At 44.2% G+C, this 27382-nt stretch overlaps 1 protein-coding gene across 5 annotated transcripts in view; it reads right to left on the bottom strand.

Moving 5' to 3' along the window:
- LOC121276977 (ephrin type-A receptor 5-like) overlaps positions 1-27382 on the bottom strand; it is a 373321-nt gene that overhangs the window by 107588 nt on the left and 238351 nt on the right. For all 5 annotated transcript variants that reach the window (XM_041185740.1, XM_041185741.1, XM_041185743.1 and 2 more), the window contains 3 exons: positions 22552-22676; positions 19483-19642; positions 3694-3796 (listed from right to left, as the gene is read on the bottom strand). In XM_041185740.1, the coding sequence (XP_041041674.1) occupies positions 3694-3796; positions 19483-19642; positions 22552-22676 (388 nt within the window). The remainder of the gene's footprint in view (positions 1-3693; positions 3797-19482; positions 19643-22551; positions 22677-27382) is intronic.

Genomic DNA, 27382 nt, shown 5'->3' with positions numbered 1-27382 from the left:
CATCAATTGGCCTAACATCAGTAGTAGGGAAAATGCTAGAGCCTATTATAAAGGATGTGATAGCAGGACACTTCGAAAATATCAACGGGATTAGACAAAGTCAGTATGGATTTATGAAAGGGAAACCATGTTTCACGAACCTACTGGAGTGTTTTGAGTACATAACTAGCAGAATGGATAAGGAAGAACCAGTGGATGTGGTGTATTTGGATTTTCAGAAGTCCCACATAAGAGTTCGGTGTGCAAAATTTAAGCATGTGGAATTGGGGGTAATATATTGGCAAGGATCGAGAATTAGTTAGCAGACGGGAAACAGAGTCGGAATAGACTGGTCTTTTTCGGAGTGGCAGGCAGTGACTAGTGGGGTACCGCAGGGATCATTGCTTGGGCCCCAGCTACTCACAATATATATCAATGATTTGGATGAGGGAACTAAATGTAATATTTTCAAGATTGTTGACAACACTAAAATAGATGGGAATGTGAATGGTGAGGAGGATGTCAAGAGGCTTCAAGGCGATTTAGACAAGTTGAATGCGTAGACAAATACATGGCAGATGGAGTATAATGTGAATAAGTGTGAATATAGCCAATTTGGTAGGAAAAACAGAATGGTAGAGAATTATTTAAATGGTGATAAATTGGGAAATGTTGATGTACAAAGGGACCTGGGTGTCCTTGTGCACCAATCACTGAAAGCAAGCATGCAGGTGCAGCAAGCAATTAAGTAGGCAAATGGTATGTTGGCCCTTATTTTAAGAGGATTTGAGTACAGGAGCAAGGATGTCTTAGTGCAGCTGTACAGGGCCTTGGTGAGACCACACCTGGAGTAGTGTGTGCAGTTTTGGTCTCCTTACCTAAGAAAGGATATACTTGCCATAGAGGGAGGGCAACTAATGTTCACCAGACTGATTCCTGGAATGGTAGGATTGCCATATGAGAAGAGATTGGGTCGACTAGGCAGGTGTTCGCTGGAGTTTAGAAGAATGAGAGGGGCTCTCATTGAAATATAAGTCGTTCTGACAGACGTGGGACAGACTGGATATATGGATGATATTTCTTCTGGCTGGGGGAATCTAGAACAAGGGATCACAGCCTCAGGATACTGGGTAGTCAGTTAGGACTGAGATGAGGAGAAATTTATTCACTCAGAGGGTGGTGAACCAATAGAATTCTCTACCACAGAAGGCTGTGGAGGCCAAGAAACTGAATATATTTAAAAAGGAAATAGATTTCTGGACTCTAATGTGCCAAGGGGTATGGGGAGAGAGTGGGAGTTAAGATAGAGGATCAGCCATGATCATACTGAATGGAAGAGCAGGCTCAAAAGGTTGAATGACGTACTCCTGCTCCTATTTTCTATGTTTCCACATTTAACCTATCCCAGACTTTCCCTTTTGCTCCAATACCACAGCCCCCACCCCTGAACCCAACTTCAATAGCATAAAATATTTATAGCTCTCTTTGGTCTCAAAGAGTGAGTTTGGATTTGAAATGTTAATTCTCTCTGCAGATGCTGCAGGAGCTGCTGAGTTTTTCCAGCACTTTCTGTTTGTATTTAATATACTCAGCACTGGAGGTTTTGTTGACACATACGTGCAATGGAATCTCATTCTGAATGCTTGTCTAACTTTCAAAGCCACTATTAAATTCGGCTCAGCAGGAGTTGTTGACAAAGCTTTCAAAGGAACAGTGAACTATATTTGATTGACAGCTTTATGAGCACTTAATTGGATTATGTTTTTTGAAGTACTTTTTGAATGGCTATTCATTTTGTTAAACAGATTTATGAACACTTAGGAGGACTAAATCTTTTTCAAGCGGTGTTTGAATGGCTGTGTGTTTGACTGGCAGCTTTATGAGGTTTTTTTCAATGGAGCATGAATGGATGTTTGTTTATTTTGAGACTTTCATGATAATCTCAAAGACTTCCCAATGTTCTAATTGGGTTCATGAGCTCTGTACATAGTGGATACCAGATGAGTGGGTATAAAGGAGCTATGGGGGTATGGAGGAGGCATGAAGGCTTTGTAAAGGGTCATGGAGGTAAGAAGGGGCATGTGGGGCAGGTGGGGAGCTTAGGGTGGATGGCTAGGGGGCTTAACAGTCATGAGCAGAGCTGGGCTGAAGTCCCAGGGAATGGAGGTGGGCCTTCTAACCTGCCTGCCTTGGCATCCACCTACCTCCATTCCTGCCTCAGACCTGCTTCAGGGAGTGGCAGTCCTGATTCCAGCCCGACCCTGACTCCAAGCGGGGAAAATATGACCGTGTAGGAACATGACGTCAGGAAATCGCTTGACTCCCAATTCCTGGCTGAGCAGGCAAAATCTGGCCCTGTGGGCATGATACAGCTCTAAGAGCATACTTGCAGGCAAGTGTTGCATTATATGGTGGAAGTATGCTGGTATCAGGAATATCCACCAATTTCTGAATTTCATCTGCAGCATCAGCTAAATAGGGTGGGCGAGCTTACAACATGAGCTGCATCAGTGATTGAGCACATGCCCATATCACGAGAAGAAATCTTGTGCATTTAAGGCTATGTTTTTGTTAATGAAATGACAGAAGTTTATGTTAACAACAAACGAGTCACCAAAACTGGGAGAACATATTGCTCCACTAATACCTAGTTTAATGTACAGGCTCCTGTACTGTTTCATTTAATATTCATTAGTTGAGCTCTGATGGCCTTTGCAAATGACACTTCCTGATACTCCACTCCATGTGCTTTTGCCTTCAAAGTAGCTTGGTCACCTCCCCAGGAATCTCTGTGAACAGGTATTTTTGGATGGCAAAATTGTCCAGGGGAGGAGTAATGTGTTGTAGGACAATGTCTCCTCAAATGCTGCCTTACTAACCTTTCCTCTATCTTGCAGTGTTCTTCACCTTCCATTCAAATCGGACACAAGCAAATACTCATATAAAATTTCATAGCTGATGCTCAGACTGAGCACTGGGACAAAACTTTCCCAGTGGCCTTTAAGGCATTCACGCAACCAGAAGCCATTCCAGTTCAATCCACATGCAAAGCAAAACTTGGTAACTCCTGCATTATCTCTTGAAAGTTACTTGAGGTTGCAGACAGCAAAGTAAAGCACTCCAGCTGTATCAGCTGATATGAGCAACAGGCGACACTGGCAACAAATGCACATCCTGCTTTAGTTCCAAGGTAGCCTCGGTGTATTAGAAACATGTCATTGGTTTTGAGGACCCAAACACCATTATTTTTCATTTTAATATATAGCAATGAACTCTCAGTAGTATGAAAAAGCACACATAAATTGAACATATGCCGTCATGTCAAAAATACCAATGCTGTCATTAAGGGTGGAAATGGATTCTTACGCAGAATTCACACATAAAGTTGCCAATAAGCTGATATTAAGACTACACTTTGCCACAAGCCAAGTGAATTTGAGACCAATGCATTTTTCTCCTTTTAAGTCTTTTATCAGCAAAGGAAACATTGGCCAGGATTTTCCTTTCCAGCCTGCAGGGGGAATCAGTGCGGGCGGGAATGAAAATTTGGAGAGCAACCAAAATTCTGTTGACTTTGGGCGGGAATTTCCGGTCCCACCCATTATCTGTGAGATAAACTTAAGCAACAGAAATATTTGGCAATTTAATGTATTACTTGCAACAAGGAGTGTTCATTTTCACCAGACATTAGCAGGATAATCATATTTCCCATACCTTCCACTAAGTAACAGGCCAGACACCACTGCCAGTAGGATCATACCCACTGCCACGGAGACTGCGATGATTGGCACCTGACTCTGAGCACTGGCAGGTAAGGCTAGAAACAGAAAATGAAGAAGCAAATATTACAAATGCATGAGGAAACTGTCCTGACATGCCTAGAGCTAGTAAAAACACTTTAAAGAAAAATTTTTATAGCTTGACAGCCAAAATTATATTCTATTTGACAATCCTGAATGATGAAACATTTGCTCTGTGGACATAAGATATGACTACATAACCAAAGTATTGTTTCAGGTATATGAAAGAGTAATTTACATGTGTAAAACATTTTTTTTCTGAAACGCTAAATTGTCTGTCAGCATCTTATAAAATGTTAAACACTTATGAATAAAAAAATAGCATTTCAACATTATTGTTTCCCCAGGAAGCTTCATTCAACATTCTGGGACATTCCATCACCTTTGAAACTTATGATGGCTATGTCAGCATTTTCCAAAGTAGAAAATGTGACTAGTGCTCTGGACCAGATTTTGTCATCCCGACACAGGAAAAAGAGGTGGGTGGGACCCGATTCCAGGATTCCCACCCCATTCCTGTCATGTGGTATTTTTAAGGGCACAAGTCGCAAGCTTGCACACAGCAATCCCAACACTGGCAGCTACATTGCAGGGTGGTGATTGCAGATCCCCCTGCAATTTTCATGGAGACGGGCTGGCTTCTGAAGGAGATATGATTTACACCAGCTAGGAGGTTTGGTAAACCATGGGGAACGCCTGGTCTAGAGTCAGAAACTGTTTGATAGGTAAGTTTAAAAGGTGTTTCTAACTTCACATGTCACAATGAAATGCTGTACGATAAATATATTTATAATGCAATAATTAATGATAGGGATTTATTTAGAAACGATAAGTGACCATTAAATTTGCTGGCACTATGAATGTGGAAAAGTCTTCAGGTTAATTTCTCCACTGGATAGAATGCTCTTCTGCATTAAATAGTTTTGTAATTCAGATTTTACTGTGTCAACTGCACATGTGCTTTGATATTTTCATTGATTGACAAGTCAGCCATCTGTTCAGCCTTCGAAGCAGTAGAACAGATGGCCAAGTTCTTTGATTAACAAATCAGCTTTTGAAGCAGTGCAACAGATGGCCATTTGTTTTTTTATTTCAAAGTTTTTAATGTATTAAGTCCTGGAGGATTTGTGGATGCTGTTGTGCAATGGAAACTCATTAGGAATGCTTGGATGAGCTCTAAGCCCCACTAACGGATTCAGCTCACTGGGAGTTATTGATAGAGCTGCCCAGAGGATGGTGAGATTTGTTTAGATTGATAGTTACATGAGATTCAAAGAGGATTATTTTAAGTGGTTTTTGAATAGCTATTTGTTTATTTTGACAGTTTTATCATCATGTAATAAGATTAAGGTTTTTTTCAAGTGGGGTTTGACTGGTTGAGTATGACTGACAAGTTTTATGATCTCTTAAGAGGGTTAGGTCTTTCCCAAGTGGAGTTTGAATGGCTGTTTATTTATTTTGACAGTTTCATGAGCATCTCAAAGACTTCCCAATGTTATTATAGGGCTCATGAGTTCTGTCCATTGTGGATACTGGATTATTGTGCATGAGGGGATATGGGAATTTCGAGGTGGCAGGGGATCTGGGTGGAATGGGGGGATATTGGGAATATGGTGCATATGGAGGGGAATGGGGTTATGGAGGCAGGGATTATGGAAAGGGCAGGGGATGAGGTCATGGGAGGTATGTGGGCAGAGGATATGGAAGGGGTAGAGGAGATATGGGATCAGGGGTAATGGAGAAAGCATAGAGTTTTGGAAGGGCTGGTGTGTGGGGGTAGGGGGGGGATTGGGTTTTGGATGAAGGCCTGAGTGCGTAATGCTCATGTACAAAACTGGCCCATTCCCTGCAAATGGAGGAGGGCCTTTTTACATGCCCACCTTGACATCTTCCACCTCTTTTCCAGCCTCGGGAGGCAGAAAGCCTGACTCCAACACCACCTCCCAACCATGAAAATAGTGTGGGCAGGCACTGATGGGCAGGGGGCAGGATTGAGGCATCAGGAAATTGCCTGACTTGCAATTTCCAACTCAAATAGGAAAATCCAGCCCTTTTTGAGTCTCACTATGTCATATACTAATGGGCTGGGTTTTCCTCTGCATGGAAACTTAATACTAAGTTCAAACAGACCTCATTTTTGCTGTAGTGAGGGCCTTATTCCACAGAGTGAGAGCTAAGAATTTTTAGAGTAGACATAAATGCTCATAAAGGTTGGCTAAGGACTGCGGAACTGTCAAGCTGCCAAGTTATTTTTTTCCCCGGTCCTTTAAAAATTGAAAAAACAGCTTCCCTGTGTCTGAGTTGAAGAAAATCAGTCCTTTCATTTTCAATAGATGTTTCTTGTCATAACTCTAAGTGCTATCATTATTGCATTATTACTGCTTGACTGCTTCAATTACCTATCATTATCACAGTGGGGGACTGTAAGTTCACAGTATGATAGGCAGTTCCAAGAGGTTATTAAATGATTAGCTGTCTTTGATGATGGCTGTGAATACATATATTAGTTTCTATAAAGGGTTAAGTACTTGAGGGAATTTAAATGTATTGAATGGGTTTTCACAAATGAGAGTATTTTATTTATATAGCGACGGTTATAATGGGTAAATAGAACTATTTTATCTCATCTCAGCATGGCTCCTGAGTGTTGCCCATTATGGATCCTGGGTCTGTTGGTGTGAGGGTGTAAGGGCAAAGGGTGGTGGTGGGAGACATAGATTGGCATGAGTTGGCACCAAGTTGACATAGGGGTTATAAAGAGGCAGCCTGTTGATTGCTATGCTCTGTTGTCTGAGATGACTTGGGCAGATGTCATCTGGTGGCCTGAGGCCTTGAGAACCCCAGCCTACTAAGGGTCTCCTGCTCCAGTGCAGGTGCATCCTTCTCAGCCTGACCTGCTGAAGGCAGAGGGTAAATGGAGCAGCAGGGTAGATGGAGTGTCCTGGGGGTGGATGTTCCTGGAGTGCTTGGCTGGTGCTTGTCCTTCCTTCGGGTGCCTGATGGTACCCCTACCTGACTCCTTGAGGAGAAGGGGCAACTGTACGGAGGTGGTGAGCTTAAAGTGGCTGGCAGACATTCAGTGCTGATGTCCCAGCTAGTCATGTGTGATATCCCTGTGGGCTTTAACCCTTAGATTGCCTGATGCCCTTGAGAGTGAGAGTATCAAACACTGAATCCCCATGGCTTCTCTGCAGGTAGATCCCTTCTCCGTGTTTAAGGCTGAACATCATACCGTGCTGAGTTCCCACTCTCCCCATGTATGATGTTGAACTTGGGAAGTAAGGGTCAATCAGAAAATGTACAAGTGTCTGCAATGAGTGTGTGATGTCAGAGGTATGTGCTCATCCTGATGAACCCATCTTCTTACCCGTGAGGATCTTACATTGGAACTTCACAGCTGCTTAATGGGGCTTTATGTGCTCCTTGTGTAAAGGCTCAGCACACAACTCAATTTGGAATTCATTGCATGACAGTGCTCTCACTGACTTAGGGTATAAAGAAGGGATTGGCCTTTGTAAGCTGGACCACGTCGAGGACTGTCATGCTCTGAATGCGATGTAACTGTATATCTTCAAAGTCCTCAGCAGGGTTTATGAGGGGACGATGTTGTCATTGACTGCCGTGTCAATACTGACTGGGCCACATTTCTCCCTAATGCAAAGCTCACCCAGGAGAGAAACCTTCAGGTTTTCTGATGTTTCCAGGTCCTGAGTGTTTGTAATCAATCAAACCATTGTCCAGGTGAGGCACTCTCTGAGGGCACCACAAACAAACCTCGCAGTTTTGGCTGCATGATGTAGAGTTACAAGTCATTGCACCCTAGTGTGCGAAGGTCGAATGGGCATCACGAGCAAGATGGTGCCCCAGCATCATGCATTGATGAGAGCTGGAGATAGGAGAAATGGAGTTCTCTGGATGCTGCTCCCTCTCAAGATGTCCAAGCGCAAAGTATTAAAGAATACTATGTGGATTCGAGCCACCTTACTGAGCTGGTGTCATACTGAAATGAGTGCATCCCTGAGAGATTTGGAATTTCAGCTGCTTAAAAGCTGCCATGCCATTGACTTGGTGAGGCCATGGGTGAAGGGACTGTACTATGTGGAGTTGCTAAAGGAAGTGTGCTAAGGGCTGCTAATCACATTCCACAGTGACCACATGTTGGTAAGACTAAACTCCCTTCCAAGGATGACCCCATCATTAGGGAATGCTGTGACTGATGCTATTTCTGTGGTCATTGTGAGATATTTGACCTTTCCCGAGATGTTCAAGCTGGGAATGGAGGTGTTGGTGCATCTCATGCATCAAAAGCCGAAGGAAAATGATTGTGAGAATTTGTCATCACCTTATTCCTCCTGGAATCTGATAGCTATAAGGTTGTCACAGGTACATCTGCTTAGTCGTGCCCATGCAATGACATCCTCTTTGGGCTCGACTGAATCCCTCGACCTCAGGACCATCCCCTTCCATGTCCTCCTCTTCAGAGGAGATATCTAGTTTCTCAATGTCTGCCTCAGGTGACAAATCTCACCCCCCCTCCAACCTTTGCAACATAAGGTTGTGCAGGGTGCAGCAAACAACAATGATGCAGGATACTGTCTGTGGCGAGTATCGGAGAGCCCCGCCTGACTGGTCCAAACATCAGAAATGCATCTTCAGGAGGCCAATAGTTTGCTCTATTAAGGACCTTGTGGCAGAATGCGTAGCATTGTATCTTTGGCTGCACTATGTGGACAATGATTAGCCAGGTCTTCATAGGGTATCCTTTGGCCCGGAGGAGCCAACCCTCTAAGTATCGAAGTCTCTCAAGGATCTGGAGCACCTGTGAGTGAGTCAATGTGTAAGAGTCATGAGAGCTCTCGAGATGCCTAGCACAACATGCAGGATCTGCTTTCTGAGATCACAAATTAAATGGACGTTCAGAGTACAAAATCCTTTTTGATTTATGAATCTCACTGGCTGCTGCCAGGGAGCACTCAAGACCACATGTTTGCAGTTGATGGCACCCTACATTTGCAGGAAACCTGAGATCACTGTGAATCCCACAGCCCTGGCAGCCTGGCTTGCATCATTAAGCGCAAGTGAACATAATGGTGAGATTTATTGAAAAGGGCATCTGTCACCTCCATTATGCATTTGTGTGTCGCCAATTGTGATATTCCGCAAAGGTCGCCAGTGGAGTCCTAGAAGGACCCACTGGCAAAAGTGTTCAGGGCAGCAGTCAGCTTCAAAGCAGTCGGTATGCGATGACCTCCAAGTCCTTGTGTAATGAACTCTGATACTTGCCTTAGGTTTAAATCAAAGTCACAGTTCAGGAACTACAGTATCCAGGTGGGCCTTCTATGCATGCACTGGCTGGGAAATGGCCACACGTGTGCAGTTCGTCCATTTTCACATCTTTAGGCCGGGAACCAACCCTGAGCACGTGTGCAAAAGAAAAGGAAGTAAAGAAGTGAAACTGCAGTTCAGGTGACCTGAACCGGAGTGCCATTCGAGGGAAGGCGTCACAGGGAAACGGACATGGGGAGAGGGTTGGGAAAAGGTCCCAAACTAAGAATAAGGTCCCAAATCAGAGACAGAATGAAGTCCCAGAAGAAAGTCCCAGGCAGAGGTAAAGGCAGAGGGATCAGAGGTCCCAGGTAAGGGACAAGGGTGGAGGTCAGAAACAGATCCTGTTAAGTAAAGTTGAGAGAAAGGGGCAGAGAAACAGGCTCTAAGTTAAAGAAAGCTGCGGGGAGCAGGCTTTAAGTGAAGCAGACTTAAGAGAAGCCCTGAAGATCCAAGGAGGCAGCCAAAGTTTGGTGACTCCTTATTGCGGGCCTTTTGGAGTAGTGGTGTTCTGCTTGGCACAGCCAAAGATCTGAAAACGTGCTGAAAGGCGAAGCTTGAGCGTACTTGGAGATCCAAGAGAAAGGACTTTCAGAAGATGAGATTAAAACAGTGAAGGTGGATCCTTGTTGAAGCCATCTGAGTGGGAACGACGTTTGAAAAGAATTCCAAGGTGAGTTCTTCGAATGCGGAGATTGAAAACCATCATGAGAAAGAGAGAGGTTCAGTGGGAATGGTTGGCTCACAGTGTCACAAGCCTCTGGATGGGTTGTTGAGAAGTCCATCGAATCTGCTTTGGTTGCTTCTGTCATTTACTTTGGAGTGTGGTGTGTCTGATCATAGTTCGCCTGTTAATTCACATGTAACTCATACTTACCCTGAATATTAGAGTATAAGATAGATATTGTAAATTGTTATCTTTCTGAATTTCTATGTGTCAGTAAAAATATTGTTGGGGTAAAAGGAATAGTGTGATTTGAAAAATATTCTTGTGCTTGTTTTGAGATCTTTCCAACCATTATGTCTGATGTAATATAGTTCACTTTTCATGTCTTAATAAGTATTTTATTCTTCATGTTAAAAGTTCATGGCCTTGCCCTTTTAGGACAGAGATTAGGAGACTTTTTTTCTCTGAAGTTTGTGCGACTTTGGGACTCTGCCTCAGAAGGCGGTGGAGGTGGGGACATTGAATATTTTTATGGCAGAGGTAGATAGATTCTTGTTAGGCAAGGGAATCAAAGGTTATTAGGGGTAGATGGGAATGTGGAATTTGAAACACAAGAAGATCAGCCATGACCTTATTGAATGGTAGAGCAGGCTTGAGGGCCCAAATGGTCTACTCCTGTTCCTATTTCTTATGTTCTTATGAGTGCAGTCAGCTTCCAACCTCCCCTGCTCACCTACCAAGTTCCTCCCATCTTCCTCCATAGTCACCGCCTCCTAATTTCCATCCCTCCTGTAACTATCCAGCCTCCTCCTGTTACCCTTGACTCCATCATTGTACATGTTGATATTCCTGTTCTCTCTCATCCCCTTAGTGTTGAGTTCCCCATGTCTTTTGTCAATCTGACCCCTCCCCTGCTCAGGGCCACATGCACCTTTACTTTTCAAGACCCCACCACCATCATGAGACCATCTAATAGAGATAGAACCACAGAAAGGTTACGGCACAGAAAGAGGCCATTCAGCCCATCGTGTCTGCACTGGCTAAAAAATAAAAAATAAAAAACTAGCTGCCCATTCTAATCCCACCTTCCAGCAACTGGTCCATAGCCTTGCAGGTTACAGCACTTCAGGTGCAGATCCAGGTGCTTTTTAAATGAGCTGAGGGTTTCTGCCTCCACCACCAAACCAGGCAGTGAATTCCAGACACCCACCACCCTCTGGGCAAAGAAGTTTATCCCCTCTAATCCTTCTACCAATCACCTTAAATCTATGCCCCCTGGTAATTGACCTCTCTGCTGGGGGAAACAGGGCATCCATGTCTACTCTATCTAGGCCACTCATAATCATGTACACCTCAATCAGATCACCCATCAACCTTCTCAATTCCAAGGGAAAATACCCAGCCTATTCAATCTTGCCTCATACCTGCAATTTTCAAGCACTAGCAACATTCTTGTAAATCTCCTCTGTGTACTCTCTCCAGAGCAATTATGTCCTTCCTGTAATGTGGTGACCAAACTGCATACAAAATTCCAGCTGTGGCCTAACCAGCGTTTTATACAGTTCCAGCATTACATCCCTGCTTTTGTATTCTACACCTCATCCAATCAAGGAAAGCATTCCATATGCTTTCTTTACCACCATCTCCACCTGTCCTGCCACCTCCAGGACCTTTGCTCCAAGGTTTCTCACTTCCTCTACCCCTTCTAATATCCTCCCACTTATTCTGTATTCCCAAGCTGTGTTTGCCTTCCCCAAATGCATTATCTCACACTTATCTGGATTGAATTCTATCTGCCATTTTTCTGCCCACTTAACCAAGCCATTGATATCATTCTGGAGACAATAGCTATCCTTTTTACTATCACCTTACAAGGCCAATTTTTGTGTCATCTGCAAATTTCCCAATCATGCCACCAACATTTAAGTCCAAATCATTAATATATACAACAAACAGCAAGGAACCCAACACTGAGCCCTGTGGAACGCCACTGGAAACCGCTTTCCATTCACAAAAACATCCATCAGCCATTACCATTTCCTATTGCTGAGCCAATTTTGGATCCAACTCGCCACATTCCCCTGTATCTCATGGGCTTTTACTTTTCTGACAAGTCTGCCATGTGGGACCTTGCCAAATGCCTTACTAAAATCCATGCAGACAACATCCATTGCACTACCCTCATCAATCCTCCTTGTTACTTCCTGAAAAAATTTGATTAAATTAGTAAGATACAACCTTCCCCTAACAAAACCATGCTGACTATCCCTGATTAATCCGTTCCTTTCTAAATGACAGTTTATCCTGTCTCTCAGAATTGATACAAATAATTTGACCAGCACCCAATCCAGACTGACCTGTAACTATTTGGCCTATCCTTTGTACCCCTTTTAAGTAATGGTACAATGTTCACAGACCTCAAATCCTCCAGTAACTCACCTGTATCTAGAGAAAATTGGAAAATGTTCCTCAGGGCATCCGCTATTTCCTCTCTGGCTTCATTTAACAGCCTGGGAAACAATCTACCCGGCCCTGGTGATTTATCCACCTTCAAGGATGTCAGTCCCTCCAGTACAACCTCTCTCATCATACTTACTGTATCTAATATTTCACAGTCCTCCTCTTTAACTAGAATGTCTGCATCATCCCTCTCCTTAGTGAAGGCAGAGACAAAGTGCTCATTGAGAACCCTACCCACATCTCAAGCATCTGTGCACAAGTTACCATGTACATCTCTGGCCCTACTCTTTCCTTAGTCACTCTCTTGCTCTTAGTGTACTGGTAAAACATCTTTGGGTTTTCTTTGATTTAACTTGCCAATATTTTTTCATATCCTCACTTTGCTTTCCTAATTAACTTTTTTTTATTTTGCCCCTGTACTCTCTATACTCCTCTAGGGGTTCTACAATATTGAGTTTTTTGTGACTGTCATAAGCTTTCTTTTTCTGCTTTATCTTACCTTGTATGCATCTAAATAATCAGGGGACTCTAGATTTGGCAGTACCACCTCTATTCTTTGTGGGGAATGTCTACACTGTGCCCATAGAGTCTTGCTTTTGAATGCCTCCCACAGATCTGTCGCTGATTTCCTTTGAAGTAACTATAACCAGTCCACTTTCGCCAGATCACCCATTAGCTTAGTAAAATCTGTTTTTCCCCAATTTAGAACTTAAACTCCTGTTCTATCTTTATCCTTTTCCATAATTATGCTAAATCCAACTGTATTATGGTCACTATCTCCAAAATGGTCACCCACTCTACTTAATCCACTTGCCCAACTTCATTTCCTAATACTAAATCTAGAATTGCGCTCCCTCTTATTGGGCTTGTAACATGCTGTCTAAAAATGTTCTCTTGAATGCAGTTCAAGAATTTTCTGCCCTCTATCCCTATTACACTGTTCGTATCCGTTTATATTAGGGAAATCCCCAATGACTATTGCCCGATTGTTTTTGCACTCAGAAATTTGCCTACATATTTGCTTTTCTATCTCCCTCTCACTATTTAGGGATCTATAGTATGCTCCTAATAGTGTAGCTGCCCCTTTTTTTATTTCTGAGCTTAACCCCTATAGCCTCATTTGGTGATTCATTTAGTATATCATCCCACCTCACAGATGTAATTGACTCTTTAACCAAAAATGCTACACCCCCACTTTCTTTAGCCCCCTCTCTGTCTTGCCTGAACTGCCATTTTTCCCCTTTTTAAGCCAAGCTTTGGTTATAGCAATGATATCATGCTGCCATGTGTTTATCTGTGCCCTCAGCTCAACGGCTTTGTTTACTTTACTCCTTGCATTTAAATTATTAACATTGTCAAACTCCTGTGCTGTAAATCTTTTAACCTTTGCTTTTTATGTCTTTCAGAGTCACTTGCTAATTTTCTGTGTCCCATCCCTGCTCTGAATTTGTCCCATCTGAATCAGCCCTCAGGTTCCCATATCCCTGTCAATCTAGTTTAATCCCTCCCTAACAATAGTAGCAAATCTCCCTGCAAGAACATTTGTCCCAGTCCTATTAGGTGTGAGCTGTCCCGCTTCCCCAGAAACAGTCCCAATGCCCCAGAAATCTGAAGCCCTCACTCATGCGCCATCTCTTCAGCGACGCATTCATCTGGCATATTCTCCTATTTCTATACTCACTAGCATGTGGCCTTGGAAGTAATCCAGAGATTACTACCTTTGAGCTCCTGCGTGCTAATCTCTCTCCTAATTCTCTGAACTCAGCCTGTAGGACCCTTTTTCTACCTATATAGTTGGTACCAATCTGAACCACGACCTCTGGCTGTGCACTCTCACCCTCCAGAATGTTCTGAAGCCATTTGGTGATACCCATGACCCTTGCACCAGGGAGGCAACATACCATCCTGGAATCACATGCGACCACAAAAGCACCTATCTGTTCCCCTAACTATAGAATCCCCTATCATTATTGCTCTTCTAACTTTTCTCCTCCCTCCCTGTACAGCCAAGCCACCCACGGTGCTCTGGTCATGACTGTCACTGCTCTCTCCAGAGGAACCCTCTCCCCCATTGTTAGAGAACTGAGTACCTGTTAGAAAGTGGGGTGTCCTCAGGGGTCCGCTGCACTACCTGCCTTGTCTTTCTGACGGCCACCCAGTCCTTCCCTGTCTGCCCTTTCTTAAGCTGCGGGGTGACCACCTCCTGATACGTGCTATCCACATAGCTCTCATCCTCGTGAATGCTCCTTAGTGACACCACCTACTCCTCGAGTTCCAAGGTATGGTGCTTAAGTTTTCCATTTGGTGGCACTTTCTGCACATGTAGTTGTCCAGGATGTGGGTAGCATCCTGAAATCCCCACATGGTACAGGATGTGCATTTGACGGGTATGAGCAGCCCTGCCATGCCTCAAATTATTTATCCACTGCACCAAAATTAGAATTTAAGTAAACATAATAAGTGTTAATTAACTCTCGTTCTGTCCTCGTGCCAGTTATTTTTTAAATCCCTGCCTCTCGCTGGAACTCTCGCTCTGTCCTATACCCCCCACCATGACTTTTCAGCAGCGAACCTACAGAAAGCAGATGCCTCCCCTGAATGTTACTGTGCCCTCTGTTTCCCAATACTACGACTCCAACCCCCAGGACCAAATGCCTCAGTTGGCTGACTATGCCCTACACACTATTCTGCCCATGACCATCAGTCCCCAGAGAGGACTCCCTATCCAAGACTGGGACCAAGGCAATCGTTCCACGCAGAGCCCTCTATCATAGCCCAATATAGTCTCCTAAATATGCCCCCGATAGCATGGCCTCAGCCCCAGGACAGACTCTGAGCATTCCCCAGACAGTCTTTTAACATCTACCCCAGGACAGTCTCTCAAAATTCCCTGGACAGTCTTTCACTCTTCCCCTCAGTTCTTTGCTCCCCCCCCCACCCCAGTCCTGCCTCTGTGTCACCTTTTCCCTCTGTTCCTGACACCCCCAATCCTGCCTCCGTCTCACCCTTCCCCTCTAGTCATGCATCCCATGCCCAGCCTTGGCACAGCTTGTGCTACAGGCACCCAATATTTAGCAGTGACAAGTGTTAAAGGAAGGTAGAGTCAGCATCTATTGACCTCTAAATCATGGATAAAGTGAAATTCATCGAGTGTGCGCCACTTATAAACAGTCGTAAAACAGACCATTCTAATTATCTGCTGGCCAGGCACTTAATTTGGAGTGGGAATGTAACCCTGGTGTGTTGGCCTTTTAATAAGCATTCAAGAGATGATAATGAATTCAATTGAGGTTCCTGGCATAGCTCAGCCTTTTATCCGCCTTGAAAGTCCGGGGAACAAAATTCCAGACTGTATTTCTAATACGGCAGGAAACTGATGTTTCCATTCACATCAAATTTTGCATTCCACCGCGCCGCCCCCCCCCCCCCCCCCCCCCCCCCCCCCACCACCAACCCTCCCCCCACCCCACCACCCGCCCAACATGATTCCTGTTGCTGGAAGGAGTGGAAACTTCCACCCTGCATCCACTGGTTTCTCTTATCCACCCTGCTTGTTACTTGCTCAAGGAACTCTAGTAAATATGTAAAACGCTATTTCCCTTTCACAAAACCATGTTGACTCTGCCTGATTGTATCATGATTTTCTAAATGTCCTTCTACTACTTCCTTAATAATGGATTCTAGAATTTTCCCAGTGATAGATGTTAGACTAACTGGCCTATCGTTCCCTGCTTTTTGTCTCCCTCCTTTCTTGAACAGTGGTGTTACATTTGCAGGTTTCTATTCCTTTCCAGAATCTGGGGAATTTTGAAAAGATTACAACCAATGCATCCACTACACAAGAGAGGGAAACAAAGATAGGAATCAAAAACAGAAATGTAGAAAACAAAAGTGGAAGGCAGAGGAAACAAGGGCTAGCAGCAAATAGGGCCATAGGACAAAAAAAAAATGTTAAGACACGTTTAAAGGCATTGTACCTGAATGCACAGAGCATTCACAAGAAGGTAGGTGAATTAACAGCGCAAATAGATGTAAACGGGTACTTATTAAAAGGCCACCACACCAGGATTAAATTCCACCTCAAAATAAGTGCCCAGCCAGCAGATAATTAGAATGATAAAAGCAAAATACTGTGCATACTGGAAAACTGAAACAAAAATGGCTGGAAAAACTCAGCAGGTCTGACAGCATCTGCAGAGAGGAACACAGTTGATGTTTTGAGTCCGTATGACTTTCCTTAGCTAATATCACCACCGTCAATACCCCTTTGTCTTTTTGTCTATGACATCTCTGGCAATCTCTTCTTTGCCTCCACCTATCACTGGCCCTCCATCCAGCTCTACCTGTCCCACCCTCCTCTACCAGCTTATATTTCACCTCATTTCTCTATTTCCTTAGTTCTGATGAAGAGTCATATGGACTTGAAATGTCAACTGTGTTCCTCTCCACAGATGCTGTCAGACCTGTTGAGTTTTTCCAGCTATTTTTGTTTTTGACAATTAGAATGATCGGTTTTATGACTGTTTATAAGTGGCATACACTCAATGAGCTTCACTTCATCCACAACTTAGAGGTCAATAGATGCTGTGTGACATGATAGAATTCTTCATGGAACCTGATATCTGGGCAAATCCAATTGGGCTGGCCCGGTCTTGGGTGAAATGCACAAAGTTGTGTGCCCTCATGAAGTTGGTATCCGTGACCTCCTGGGCGCATTTGTGGTAAGAGCTTTGTGATATCCCAAAGAGGTCACCTGTGGAACCCTGAAAGGAGCCACTGGCATAAAACTTGAGTGCCGCGGTCACTTTCACCATCACTGGCAGTGGATACCCTCTCTGTCCATGTGGTGCCAAATCCTGCAGTAGCTGGCAGATGAGACCGACCAGTTTCCTAGACAAGTGCAGTCTTCCACGACACTGGTTCTCAGTCATCTGCAGGAATGAAAGGCAGCGTCTCTACATCCTGAGTCTAGCTAGGTGCTGACCAGCAATGGTTTGCTGTGGCTCTTCAGTGGCATGTGCAAAAGCCTAAGTCACCCCTCCTTTTAGAGAGTGTTGCCCCTTCCTCTGCGCAGCCAGATGCCTTAGCCACTCTCTTCTCAGCTGTCTTCACTTTCTGTAAGCCACAAGGCATACAGCTAGTTCACCAGTCTCCATGATCCTGATGTATTCCTCTTGCAGGATGAAAGAGAGATACTTGTGGATTGGCATGGGTGTACCAAGAACCTGTTTTGGTTAAGTCTGAAAGCCCCTTAACGCATTGTGGAGAGTGCTGGCCACCACTTGGATGGCCAGAGATTAGTGCGTGGAATAGCTGTCCAAAACCCCACCCACCTCCACCCCACTCCACCTGACCGATTGGCGGCAGCTTTGCTCATTGGACTGCATGCTGTACTCTCAACTCAGGCACAGGCATTCTCCAAACCCATGTTGCAAGGCTACACTTGAACCTTAGGGTAGACTGTTCCAAACCGTGATGATGACATCGCAAGGGGCTGTGAGTGCCTCCAGCAGTGACTGCTCCACAACCTGCTTTAGCAAGGAGATTGTACAATATATACAGTCGTCCAACTGTTCTGCAGCCCTCTAAAACGCTAATTATTTTGCAGTCTGTGCCCGAGGATGAAAAGCTCTGGAGCACTTGGTGGCACTTTCATGCCTTGGCGTTCCTTGAGTGAGCAGAGAAGTTAGAGAACCGAGTCCAAATCATATCAATGTGGCTGCGCCTGAACTGTCTCAGCTGCAGAGGAATGGTCACTTTATACAAGGTGTCCCTCATGCGTGGCCGTTTCCCTTGTCCACCCTGCCCCCAGCATGTGCTTGTGCGGTACCTCCAACTGTAGGGCAGCCCTTGCACACCAACCACAACACCACGGCTCCCCCCGCCCTTCCAAGTGCACCTCAACTGCAGGGCAGACCTTGCCCCCGCCCCCACAACGCGCCTCAACTGCTGGGCAGCTTTTGCCCCCTCAACGCGCATCAATCTTGAAGCCCAACAGGCGACATGAGCGAGCACTCCACAACGTTAGTGGGTACTCACCTCTGAGTTCCCCTCAAAGTGCAGCCTGCCAAGTGCATGCCTTTTATATGGTGTTGTGAAACACACTGGCATGATTACACGCTGACATGGGCGGACAATCCAGCAACGGGGGACGATTCCAGCAGGCTGGCCTGATAATATGTTGATGTACTACAATGAGGTCCCCAATGTCTGAAGGCAGGAAACGCAGCCTGCTATTGGAGGGCAGAGCAGATGATCGCAAGCTGGTTTCACAACGTTGTGAAACAGATTTTTGGCCTTCTTGTCATATTGTCCGCTCATGCCCCTGAACATGCCCAATGCCAGCGAGCATGGAAAATCCCGACCGATGTGTTTAATTGCATTACATGATTTGGCCTCGATTCATCTCAGCCTGGATGAGTGCACCTCCAACAACACCCAAGATGTTTAACACCATCCAGGACAAAGCAAGCCTACTTGATTGGCACCCTATCCACACACATTCACTCCGCCCCCAAACACTGACACACAGTGGCAGCAGTGAGTACCATCTACAAGATACACTGCAGGAACTCACCAAGGCAGCACCTTCCAAACCCATGACCACTACCATCTAGAAGGACAAGATCAGCAGACACTTGGGAACACCACCACCACCTGAAAGTTCTACTTCAAGCCACTCACCATACTGACTTGGAAATATATCGCTGTTCCTTCACTGTCACAGGGCCAAAATCCTGGAACTCCCTCCCTAGCAGCACTGTGGGTGTACCTACACCACATGGACTGCAGCGGTTCAAGTAGGCGGCTCACCACCACTTTCTCAAGGGCAGTTAGGGATGGGGAATAAATGTTGGTCCAGCCAGCGATGCCTACATCCCATGAATGAATTTTAAAAATCCGTGCATACACACAAGTTGACATGGGGCCTTTTACAAATAGCTTCGTTTCTCATTCCTTGATGGAAATGCCTTTTATTTTTAGTTACTATGCATTTTATCACCACCATAATTTCTCTTGTATCAGATTCCTAATGTAATATTTAAAGTAATGATTTGCTCAGACTGCATTTTTAATCTTTGCACCTGGCTCTGTCAAGCTGCACATAAAGTGACTGACACTTTAATTTATAGATTCTCTGAAAGACTGTGTAACTGCAAAGGCAAGGTTGTCAAAAAACTCTCTTTCTTTATTGATTTGCAGAAACTTTCGTTGCAACTGTCTTGAACGACAGTAAATAAAATGACTTACAGACTGGGCTGGTTTCAAATTCAAATTTACGGCTGTAGCCCCCATATCCTGCTGCTGTGCGAGCTCGTATCTGAAAGATGTACACTGTGGTGGGTTTCAGGCCATCGACAATAATCTCAGTCTCTTTGGATTTAATGATGGTGTAGCTGGTCTCCTGAGCCTTGGAGATAATGGAATACAAAAGTGAGCATATTATGGGATGAACAGTGAGCCAGCATCTTGCCTGTCATTTCACAATGGTGTTACAAAGTTGTCGATTATTAGCTAAACACTACTCTAATTAGTACACCTGTAAAGGATCCCAGTTTTTATGTTCACTGGTCACCATTTCTTCAGCATCATCTGAAAATAAAATTTTAATTGCAACTGAGTAGGCATGGTTTTCATTGTAACAAATACCCCTTAAGACTTTTTTTTACATTTAAAGCAATTTTTGGTTCCTACAAAAGGCTTCCTTTGTTTTTACTGTTGACCACACAAACTCTTCTTGAAGCAGGTTTCTTAAACACAAAACTTATGTCCTGGTGATCACTCCATAACTGCAGAATTTTTAATAGCGTTTGAGCAGCCCATTTGCTACAAGATATGCAACAGTAAATCTAATATATTGCCTAAATGAATAATGCAGTCTTCATATGCTACACACAAATAAATACTATATTTAAAAAGGCGTGTAGAAAAAACTATTTAATATCAACATAGATGGAACTTTTGAAGACAGAGAGGGTGAAGTCCGTAGAACACCAGCACAAAACAAGTGATAGCAAATCAGTAGCATACTTTGTATCATTCCAATTTTCTTTTCCAGTCCATAATTTTTATAAAGTGATTTATAATCTTTCCTCTGAAAAACAAACTGAAGTAAAATGACAGGCAATAGTGGAAATATTTTTTTCACGTAACTAGTTGTGGCTTCTTATTACCAGTGTCTCAGAATGCTCTACCACTGAAGGAGACCCTTCAGTCCATAGTCCCTGTGCTGTCTCTTTGGTAGAGCTATCCAATTCATCCCACTCCCATGCATGCTCCCCATAACCCCAACTGTTTTCTTCAATTATTTATCCAATACCTATTTGTAGATTATTCCTGAATCTGCTTTCACAACCCTTCCAGACAGTGCACTCAGATCATAATTCGCTGTGTCAAAAAAAATGTTTGCTCATGTTGCTTCTGATTCTTTTTGCCAATCACCTTAATTCTGTGTCCTCTAGATAAATCAAAAATGTTAATTCTTTCTTTGCTTATCAAAGTGAGAAACCTAATTCCTTCCATTTGCGCTAACCAGTGCACACATCATTCTAAGGTCAGTACAAGATAAGCGTGTGCAGAGCAAAACTCCCTCAATGGGGTAGGCACCTATGCCTTTGCTGATGGTCGTAAACTAATAGACCTAGGTCACAAAACTAGGATTGTGACAGCTTGCACAGAAAGAAGATCCCATTGAAGTGAATAGATTTTCACTATGCCCTGGGGGAGAATGGGATTTTAACTCATTGCACCATCTATTTTAATGAGTAATTATTGTTCACTGATTAATGACATAATTGATGCAGAATATGCATGTTGTTAATCAGGAAGCAGCTGTTTGCAAGATCAATACAAGTGCAAGGCTGGAGAATCATTTTTTTTTATCTACAGGAGCAGTCATAAGGCAGGCTTGCATTTTACCAAAAACAAAGTCACCAGCCTCAACATTAAACCGCTGCACCAACCCACACCATCACACCCCACCAACTCTTGCTTCCATGTTCATGGCGATGAGTTTCATGGCGATGGTGTGGAGAGGCAGGTCACTTCAGTTACATATTGAAATCAGTGCAATTAGGAACCTGACCTAAACTTAACAACTATGACATGGGTTTCCCAAATCCCAAAAGTAAAAGTGAGACAAGACCTGCTCGCTCAAGAAGGCATGTGATATTTTGCAGCATTCCTTGTAAATAACCAGCAGCAAGAGTGCTCCATTTGACACTTTAAGGAAGCCTTTAGTTTAATTTCTGCCAGTGCCACTTTCCTTCTTGCCACAATCACAAGCCCCATACTACAAGTAGTGCTCCATACTACAATCACAGCTAACAACCTCTCCATGCCCCAATCTCCGGCCTTCTCTCTTCCTGATAGCTTCTATTTCTCCATAGCAATTCCCTGTCCCCTGTCTGATTGCCTCTCTCCTCTCACCCCAGCAAGTCCCAATCTCTGGTCTTCCCCCCCCACCCCCCCCGCCCCCTCCCAATTGCTTCTCTCTGCTAGCCCTGATCTCTAGATTTAATCCCTCCTGACTGCCGGAGATCAGCCCCAAGAAACGCCGGCTGATGTCTCCAGGTGTTGGTTTTCCTGGCTGGCAGCTGGCCACACTGTCAATTTGACAGGCTACCACTGGGGAAATAGAAGAATAAATTGTAACGAGGTCCTGCCAGTCCATGTCTCTGGTTTCCATACGTTCCCCAGCCATTTTCAATGCATGCTTCCCACTTCTCAATAAATATCAGGGCCATTTACTTCATGATCCATTTGGCATTTAAAAATGAAAAGGAACAAGGATCATCCCAGTAACAATGGAAGATTCCAAATTAATCAGCTAACCAGTCAAATATTGTTCAGATCTTTAATTTCTGCTCATTTTCACCATCCGAGGTTTGTTTTTACAATAGAAACCTAAAGGTTTGCTGATATTCTGTTTATGTGCTTGCCAATAGTTTTTGCTCCCTCTTCATACATAAACCAAGCCAGAAATGGCAGAAGTAATTTTAGGGGTTATTATAATTCCTTTGGCTGAACATTCTTAGATGCTAAGAAATGAAAAACCTTGTGATTGTCTTGCACACGTGCCATTAGGATCAGAATCTGTGTCAATGCTGAGAAACCAATTAATTTATAACTATGCCTGTGAAGCAATAGTTCAGTGGCAGTGATTATCAATCATTGATCCAATACCAATGATTATCAATTAGTGAACCAACACCAGCGTTTATTAAAAAATCTATAACGGTATTTAGCACTGAAAAAGAAAATACACAGGCATACAGTGGAAATGAAGAACAGGATTTTTTTTTTACAGTTAGTTTATACCTTTTCAAAATACTTGATCTCATACTCCAGTATGATGCCATTAGGCCGGTTTGGCTCCTGCCAGAACAAGGAGATGCTATTTTTCGTGACCTTCTTCTTTTTCACAATACTAATGGGTGAAGGTGCTATAAAAACATAAGTATGAGAAAGCTTATTATTGACCCGCTGTTAAGAACAAAATAACACTAAATTTGCTTTTGGATTGGTTTTCAATTCAGCATCTTCCCTCTTCAGCTGAACAGTATATTAATCAAAGGATCATTGGGTATTCTGCTCTGTGTTTTGGCAGCAAAAAATAATAATTTGTCGCAGCATCTATAGCCTTTATTACATGGATAAGATCGTAAATATCCTCAAAATATAATTAAAACTGTCTTGCAACAATTCTTTCTGGTACAATAGGGTATGGTAGTTTGGGAGCAGTGAGAAGAAGCCTTCTCACATATTGCACAACATTGGCCAATATTTAAAACTCAAAAAGGAAGCTAAAATTTCCAAATATTTAGGCTTGCAACCTTTACCCTGATGAATGCAAAGGACATCGCAATGTAAACAATGCATCTTCACGTGAAAAGACACACATGTTTCATAAGATATATGGGCCATAACCTCCGAGATCCAGGGTGTTATATTTGGGGGTACACCACAGGTGTGCTGGGGAACCCCTTCCCCCCTCCCCCCTGCCCGAAATTCCCAGGTATACACAGGTTTGCACAGCCATTGCCTGGGAAGTACAAACTTCCCATGGGCAATTGCTCCGCACTGGGAGCCATTCGAAAATGTGATTTAAATCACAAACTTCAGATGGTTCCGACTGTGTTATATCAATAATTACCCAAGAAAAAGTTAGAAGAATTAAAACCACTCATAGCTTCTGGGTAACTATTATACAGACCCACACTGGCCCTACAGGACTGACCCCACCACCCCAGAAGACTCCCCCGATCACCGCTCCCCCGTCTACCGTCCCCATGGGACGCCCCACCCCCACGTGACCCACCCCAACCCAAAGGGACCACATCCCACACGACAGGGACTCCCCAACCCACGGGATTCCCCTCCCCCGAGTGGGACTCTTCCACCCACTCTCCCCATGCCAGCACGGGGAACTCCCCTATCAAGGTCAACTTCTCCCAAAAGCCCCCACTACCAGATCCAACTGCTGACTTCTCCCAACCCCTATCCTATCCACTTACTTTATACATTACCTTCTCCCTGTCTTGTCAAGGACCTTTAAACCTGGCTGGATCTTTAACCTTACCTGGTTTAAGGTAGCTAGTGCTTACTTACCTACAATTCTACAGCCTTCGACACTAGGCCCGGGGATGCGCTGCACTGCCCAGAGCTCGCCCAGCCTGAGTTGGAAGGTCAGGCGAGATTGGATTGCCTGGATTTCAAGGTAAGAAACTTCAAGCGGAGTGGCAATCCAACTCAATTGTCACTCCATCGGAAGTTACGGCCCCAGACATTTGAAGTGTTTGATCTCACATACAATTAAAGTTAAAATGTATTTGTATTCTTTACAAACTCTTTTGAATATTTGTTTTCTTAATGTAGACCTTTTCATGAAGGAATAAATTTGATCTGAAAATAATTTTTCATCATTCCTTTCATTTAGACTGAATTCCTGGTATGAAACTATGGCTAGAGTTTTTTGCTCCAGTTGACAATGGGGATCATAGCGGGCATGAGCGGACAATATGGCGAGAAGGCCAAAAATTAGTTTTACATCATCGTGAAACCAGTTTGCAATCATCCCCGCTCTGCCTGTCAATGGAGGGCCACATTTCTCACTGCCGCACATTGAGAACCTAATTTTAATACTTTAGCATCACTTTATAAGCCCCACTTGCTGGAATCATCCCCCAACACTGAATCATGCAGGCATGTTTGGTGTGATTGTATGCCAATATGTTTCACAACTGTGAACATTTTGATCGGTGCAAGTGGCCTCAAGGTGGTTACGGCTGAGGAGGCAGTCGCCAGAGGAGGTGAGGCCAGATGGCGATCTGAGGGTGTGTGTGAGAGAGTAGGTGGTGATGTCCCTTGAGCTGGCAGTGACTAAGATGCCAGTGAATGTGTGATGGCCTTGTGAGTGTGTGGGTTTAGAGTGATGAGATGGTTGCCTTACCCTGACAACATGGATGAGATCATTCATCCTCTTTCTTCACTGGATGGCCAATCTCTTCTGCGCACTGACCACCACTGCCATCACCTACAAAACCAGAGTGGTGAGATTGCTGGACCTCCTGTGGCCAGAGCAGGGGTGGAGGACCACAGTGGGCCTCCAAAAGGTATTCCAGTGATGGGTCACTGAACTCTACTTGGCTTTCAGGGCCATGTCTTCACTGGAGCAGTCCTGGACTGCAACCATTGAGAACATTGTACTTGGCTGCAGTTTAGATATGGCACCTGAAGTGAGGTAACCGTGAGATGGGTGACACAGACACCACCCGCCAGCAAGACAGCGTGTTTCCTGTGGCTGGATTTTAAATCCAGCGGGAAGCAGACGATACAGTGCGAAATTCGCCATCGTGGCCGGTGGGTAAAATATCTTTTTTTCACACCCACTACTGCATTTTGTGCAAACCTGGAACAATTCCGCCCAATAATTTTCTTATTACACACATTTTTCACCCTTTCAACTTCAAGAACAGAAAGCAAACTGGGTCAATCTTTAACAAATTAACGGCTTGGTGCATGAATAAACATTATGATCTTTTACTAACCTGTGCAAACCAGGAAAGTTGCAGGAGTGTTTATTGATCTGTGCTGAGTTAGCTGAGCTCACCCACAGAGATTGACTGGGTCCTGGGAACAGACTCAACACCTATGTAAGGCCAAGAAATTAGCTGGAGACCCACTCCTGCTCACTGAAACATCTGCTGGAAATGGAAAGGACTTGGCTGTGTATTCCATCCCCAATCCCAAGGTTGAATATCCATCTAATGTGGGTTAGTGCGAACAATGGTCAGTTGGACAAGATACCAGAGGATAGTTAATGTTCAAGGAACTGTATTCCAGCATGGCCTGTAGGTAGGTAACAGAAAAATATCTGCACTTTTAAGTAATTTGTGTTCTGTCTAGTTACAATGTACCAGTGAATATCTGCAAAAATTAATTTCAAATGAAAGTAATTTAATTTTCTGTGAAACGTTAGCTTGCTTTTTATCCCATAACAATTTTCTCCCCTCCTCTCCATAATGTAGTGGCTCTTATCCAGATATGGTTTCATCATCAGTAACTTACCTTGAGTGACTATTATTCCTCAGTGTGCCTGAGATGCTAATCTTCCAGGGTGAAATTCCAGCTGAATCTGACTAGGCCTTCAAAACACTCTTACTAGCAGGTGCTCCAATCCAAAGTAGAACATAACTTGACTTATTTCTGTCACCCTCCTCCTGAGTAGTGAGTAGTTGAGATCAGCTAACTCAGCACTCACCAACACTGGAGCTGCAGGGTTGCCGCTCTTCTGCTCATCTTCACACCAAGCAATGCATTTGCCAACAGAACTTCAGTTCAGCTCAGACCTTGTTCCTAACAGGAATGGATTAAACAATAACAATTCTAACATGTAGTAAGCATAATACTGTCAGTGATTGAAGTTTAAAAGGAATCAGATGTTATCATCTGTGCTCTAGTTTTCATCATTTTATGACTATTTATATTGGCCCAGGTCTTCCGACATGGTGGCAACGATCGTCCGCTTGTTGTAGCGATCACAAATTGTCTCCACTCACACTGCTGCATATTTCTACTGGGACCTTCCAAACCCAGATTCCAGAGAGATGCACAGCGCAGCGTCCATTGGGGAGCTCTGTAAAGATGGAGTAGAGTCGGGGGAAGACAGGCTGGGGAATATTGACGCCTCCTTTTACAGCTCTGGCTGCCATATGGTGAGTTTAAGGGTTCAGTTAGTGCATGAATGTTAGCGAATGGGTAAGTGGATGGGTGAATAAGTAAATGGGTAGCTGGGTGAGGTGGTAGATGGGTGAGGTGGGTTAGGTGGTGGGTGGTGAGATGGTGGGTGACTGAAGTGGCATGTTGTTGTGGGGAAGATGGGTGAGCGGGTAGTCAGGTCGGGGTGGGGTAGTTGGGTGGTCGGGAGCAGTCAGATAAGGTCAGGGGGAAGTCGGATTGGGAGGATAGTCGGGTGGTCGGGAGGGGTACCAGGGTCGGATTGGGATGTAGTTGGTTCAGGGGTTGGTCAGGTTGGGTTGGGGGATTTAGTGGGTGGGGTCAGGAGGGTAGTCCGGTCGAGTCAGGGGGTATAGTTGGGTCAGGGGTAGTTGGGTGGTCAGGGGTTGTCGAATGGTTGGGGATAGTTGGGTCAGGGGCATAGTCATGTCTGGTCAGGGGAGTAGTCAGGGGGGTTGGGGTAGTTGGGTGTTCGGTAGGGGGGCAAGAGGGTTTAGTTGTTGTAGTAATTATAGTTTTGGGAAAAGCTGGACTGTAGCTTTAAGAATAATCCTGTGTAGCCCAATGTGATAGCAGCACGGGGAACCTCTACAGGACAGTACTTCGTAGTTATGGAGTTTGCAGGATGTGTGTAGTTGCTACTGCTGTCTTGTAAATAAAACCAAATATGTTTCCATTAAGAAAAGTTATCTGAAGATCAATTCTATAACAAACTGGCGATGAGGATAAGTCAGATTCGGTGCTGTACCTCGCCCAATGATTGTATCTAAGTTCTTTAAAAATAACAGAAGATATACTCATTCAAAATGCCACAGCCTGATAGAATCGATCCCTTTGAGCCAGCCATAGGCAATTGGTCTCAGTGTATAGAAGGTCTTGCGTTCTTCTTTCAAGTGAACAAAATCACAGGGGA

This window comes from Carcharodon carcharias, chromosome 4 (assembly GCF_017639515.1).
Source record: "Carcharodon carcharias isolate sCarCar2 chromosome 4, sCarCar2.pri, whole genome shotgun sequence".
Taxonomy (NCBI): Eukaryota; Metazoa; Chordata; class Chondrichthyes; order Lamniformes; family Lamnidae; genus Carcharodon; species Carcharodon carcharias.
Note: the sequence above shows the minus strand (reverse complement) of the source record. Positions and strands in the feature narration are given on the sequence as shown.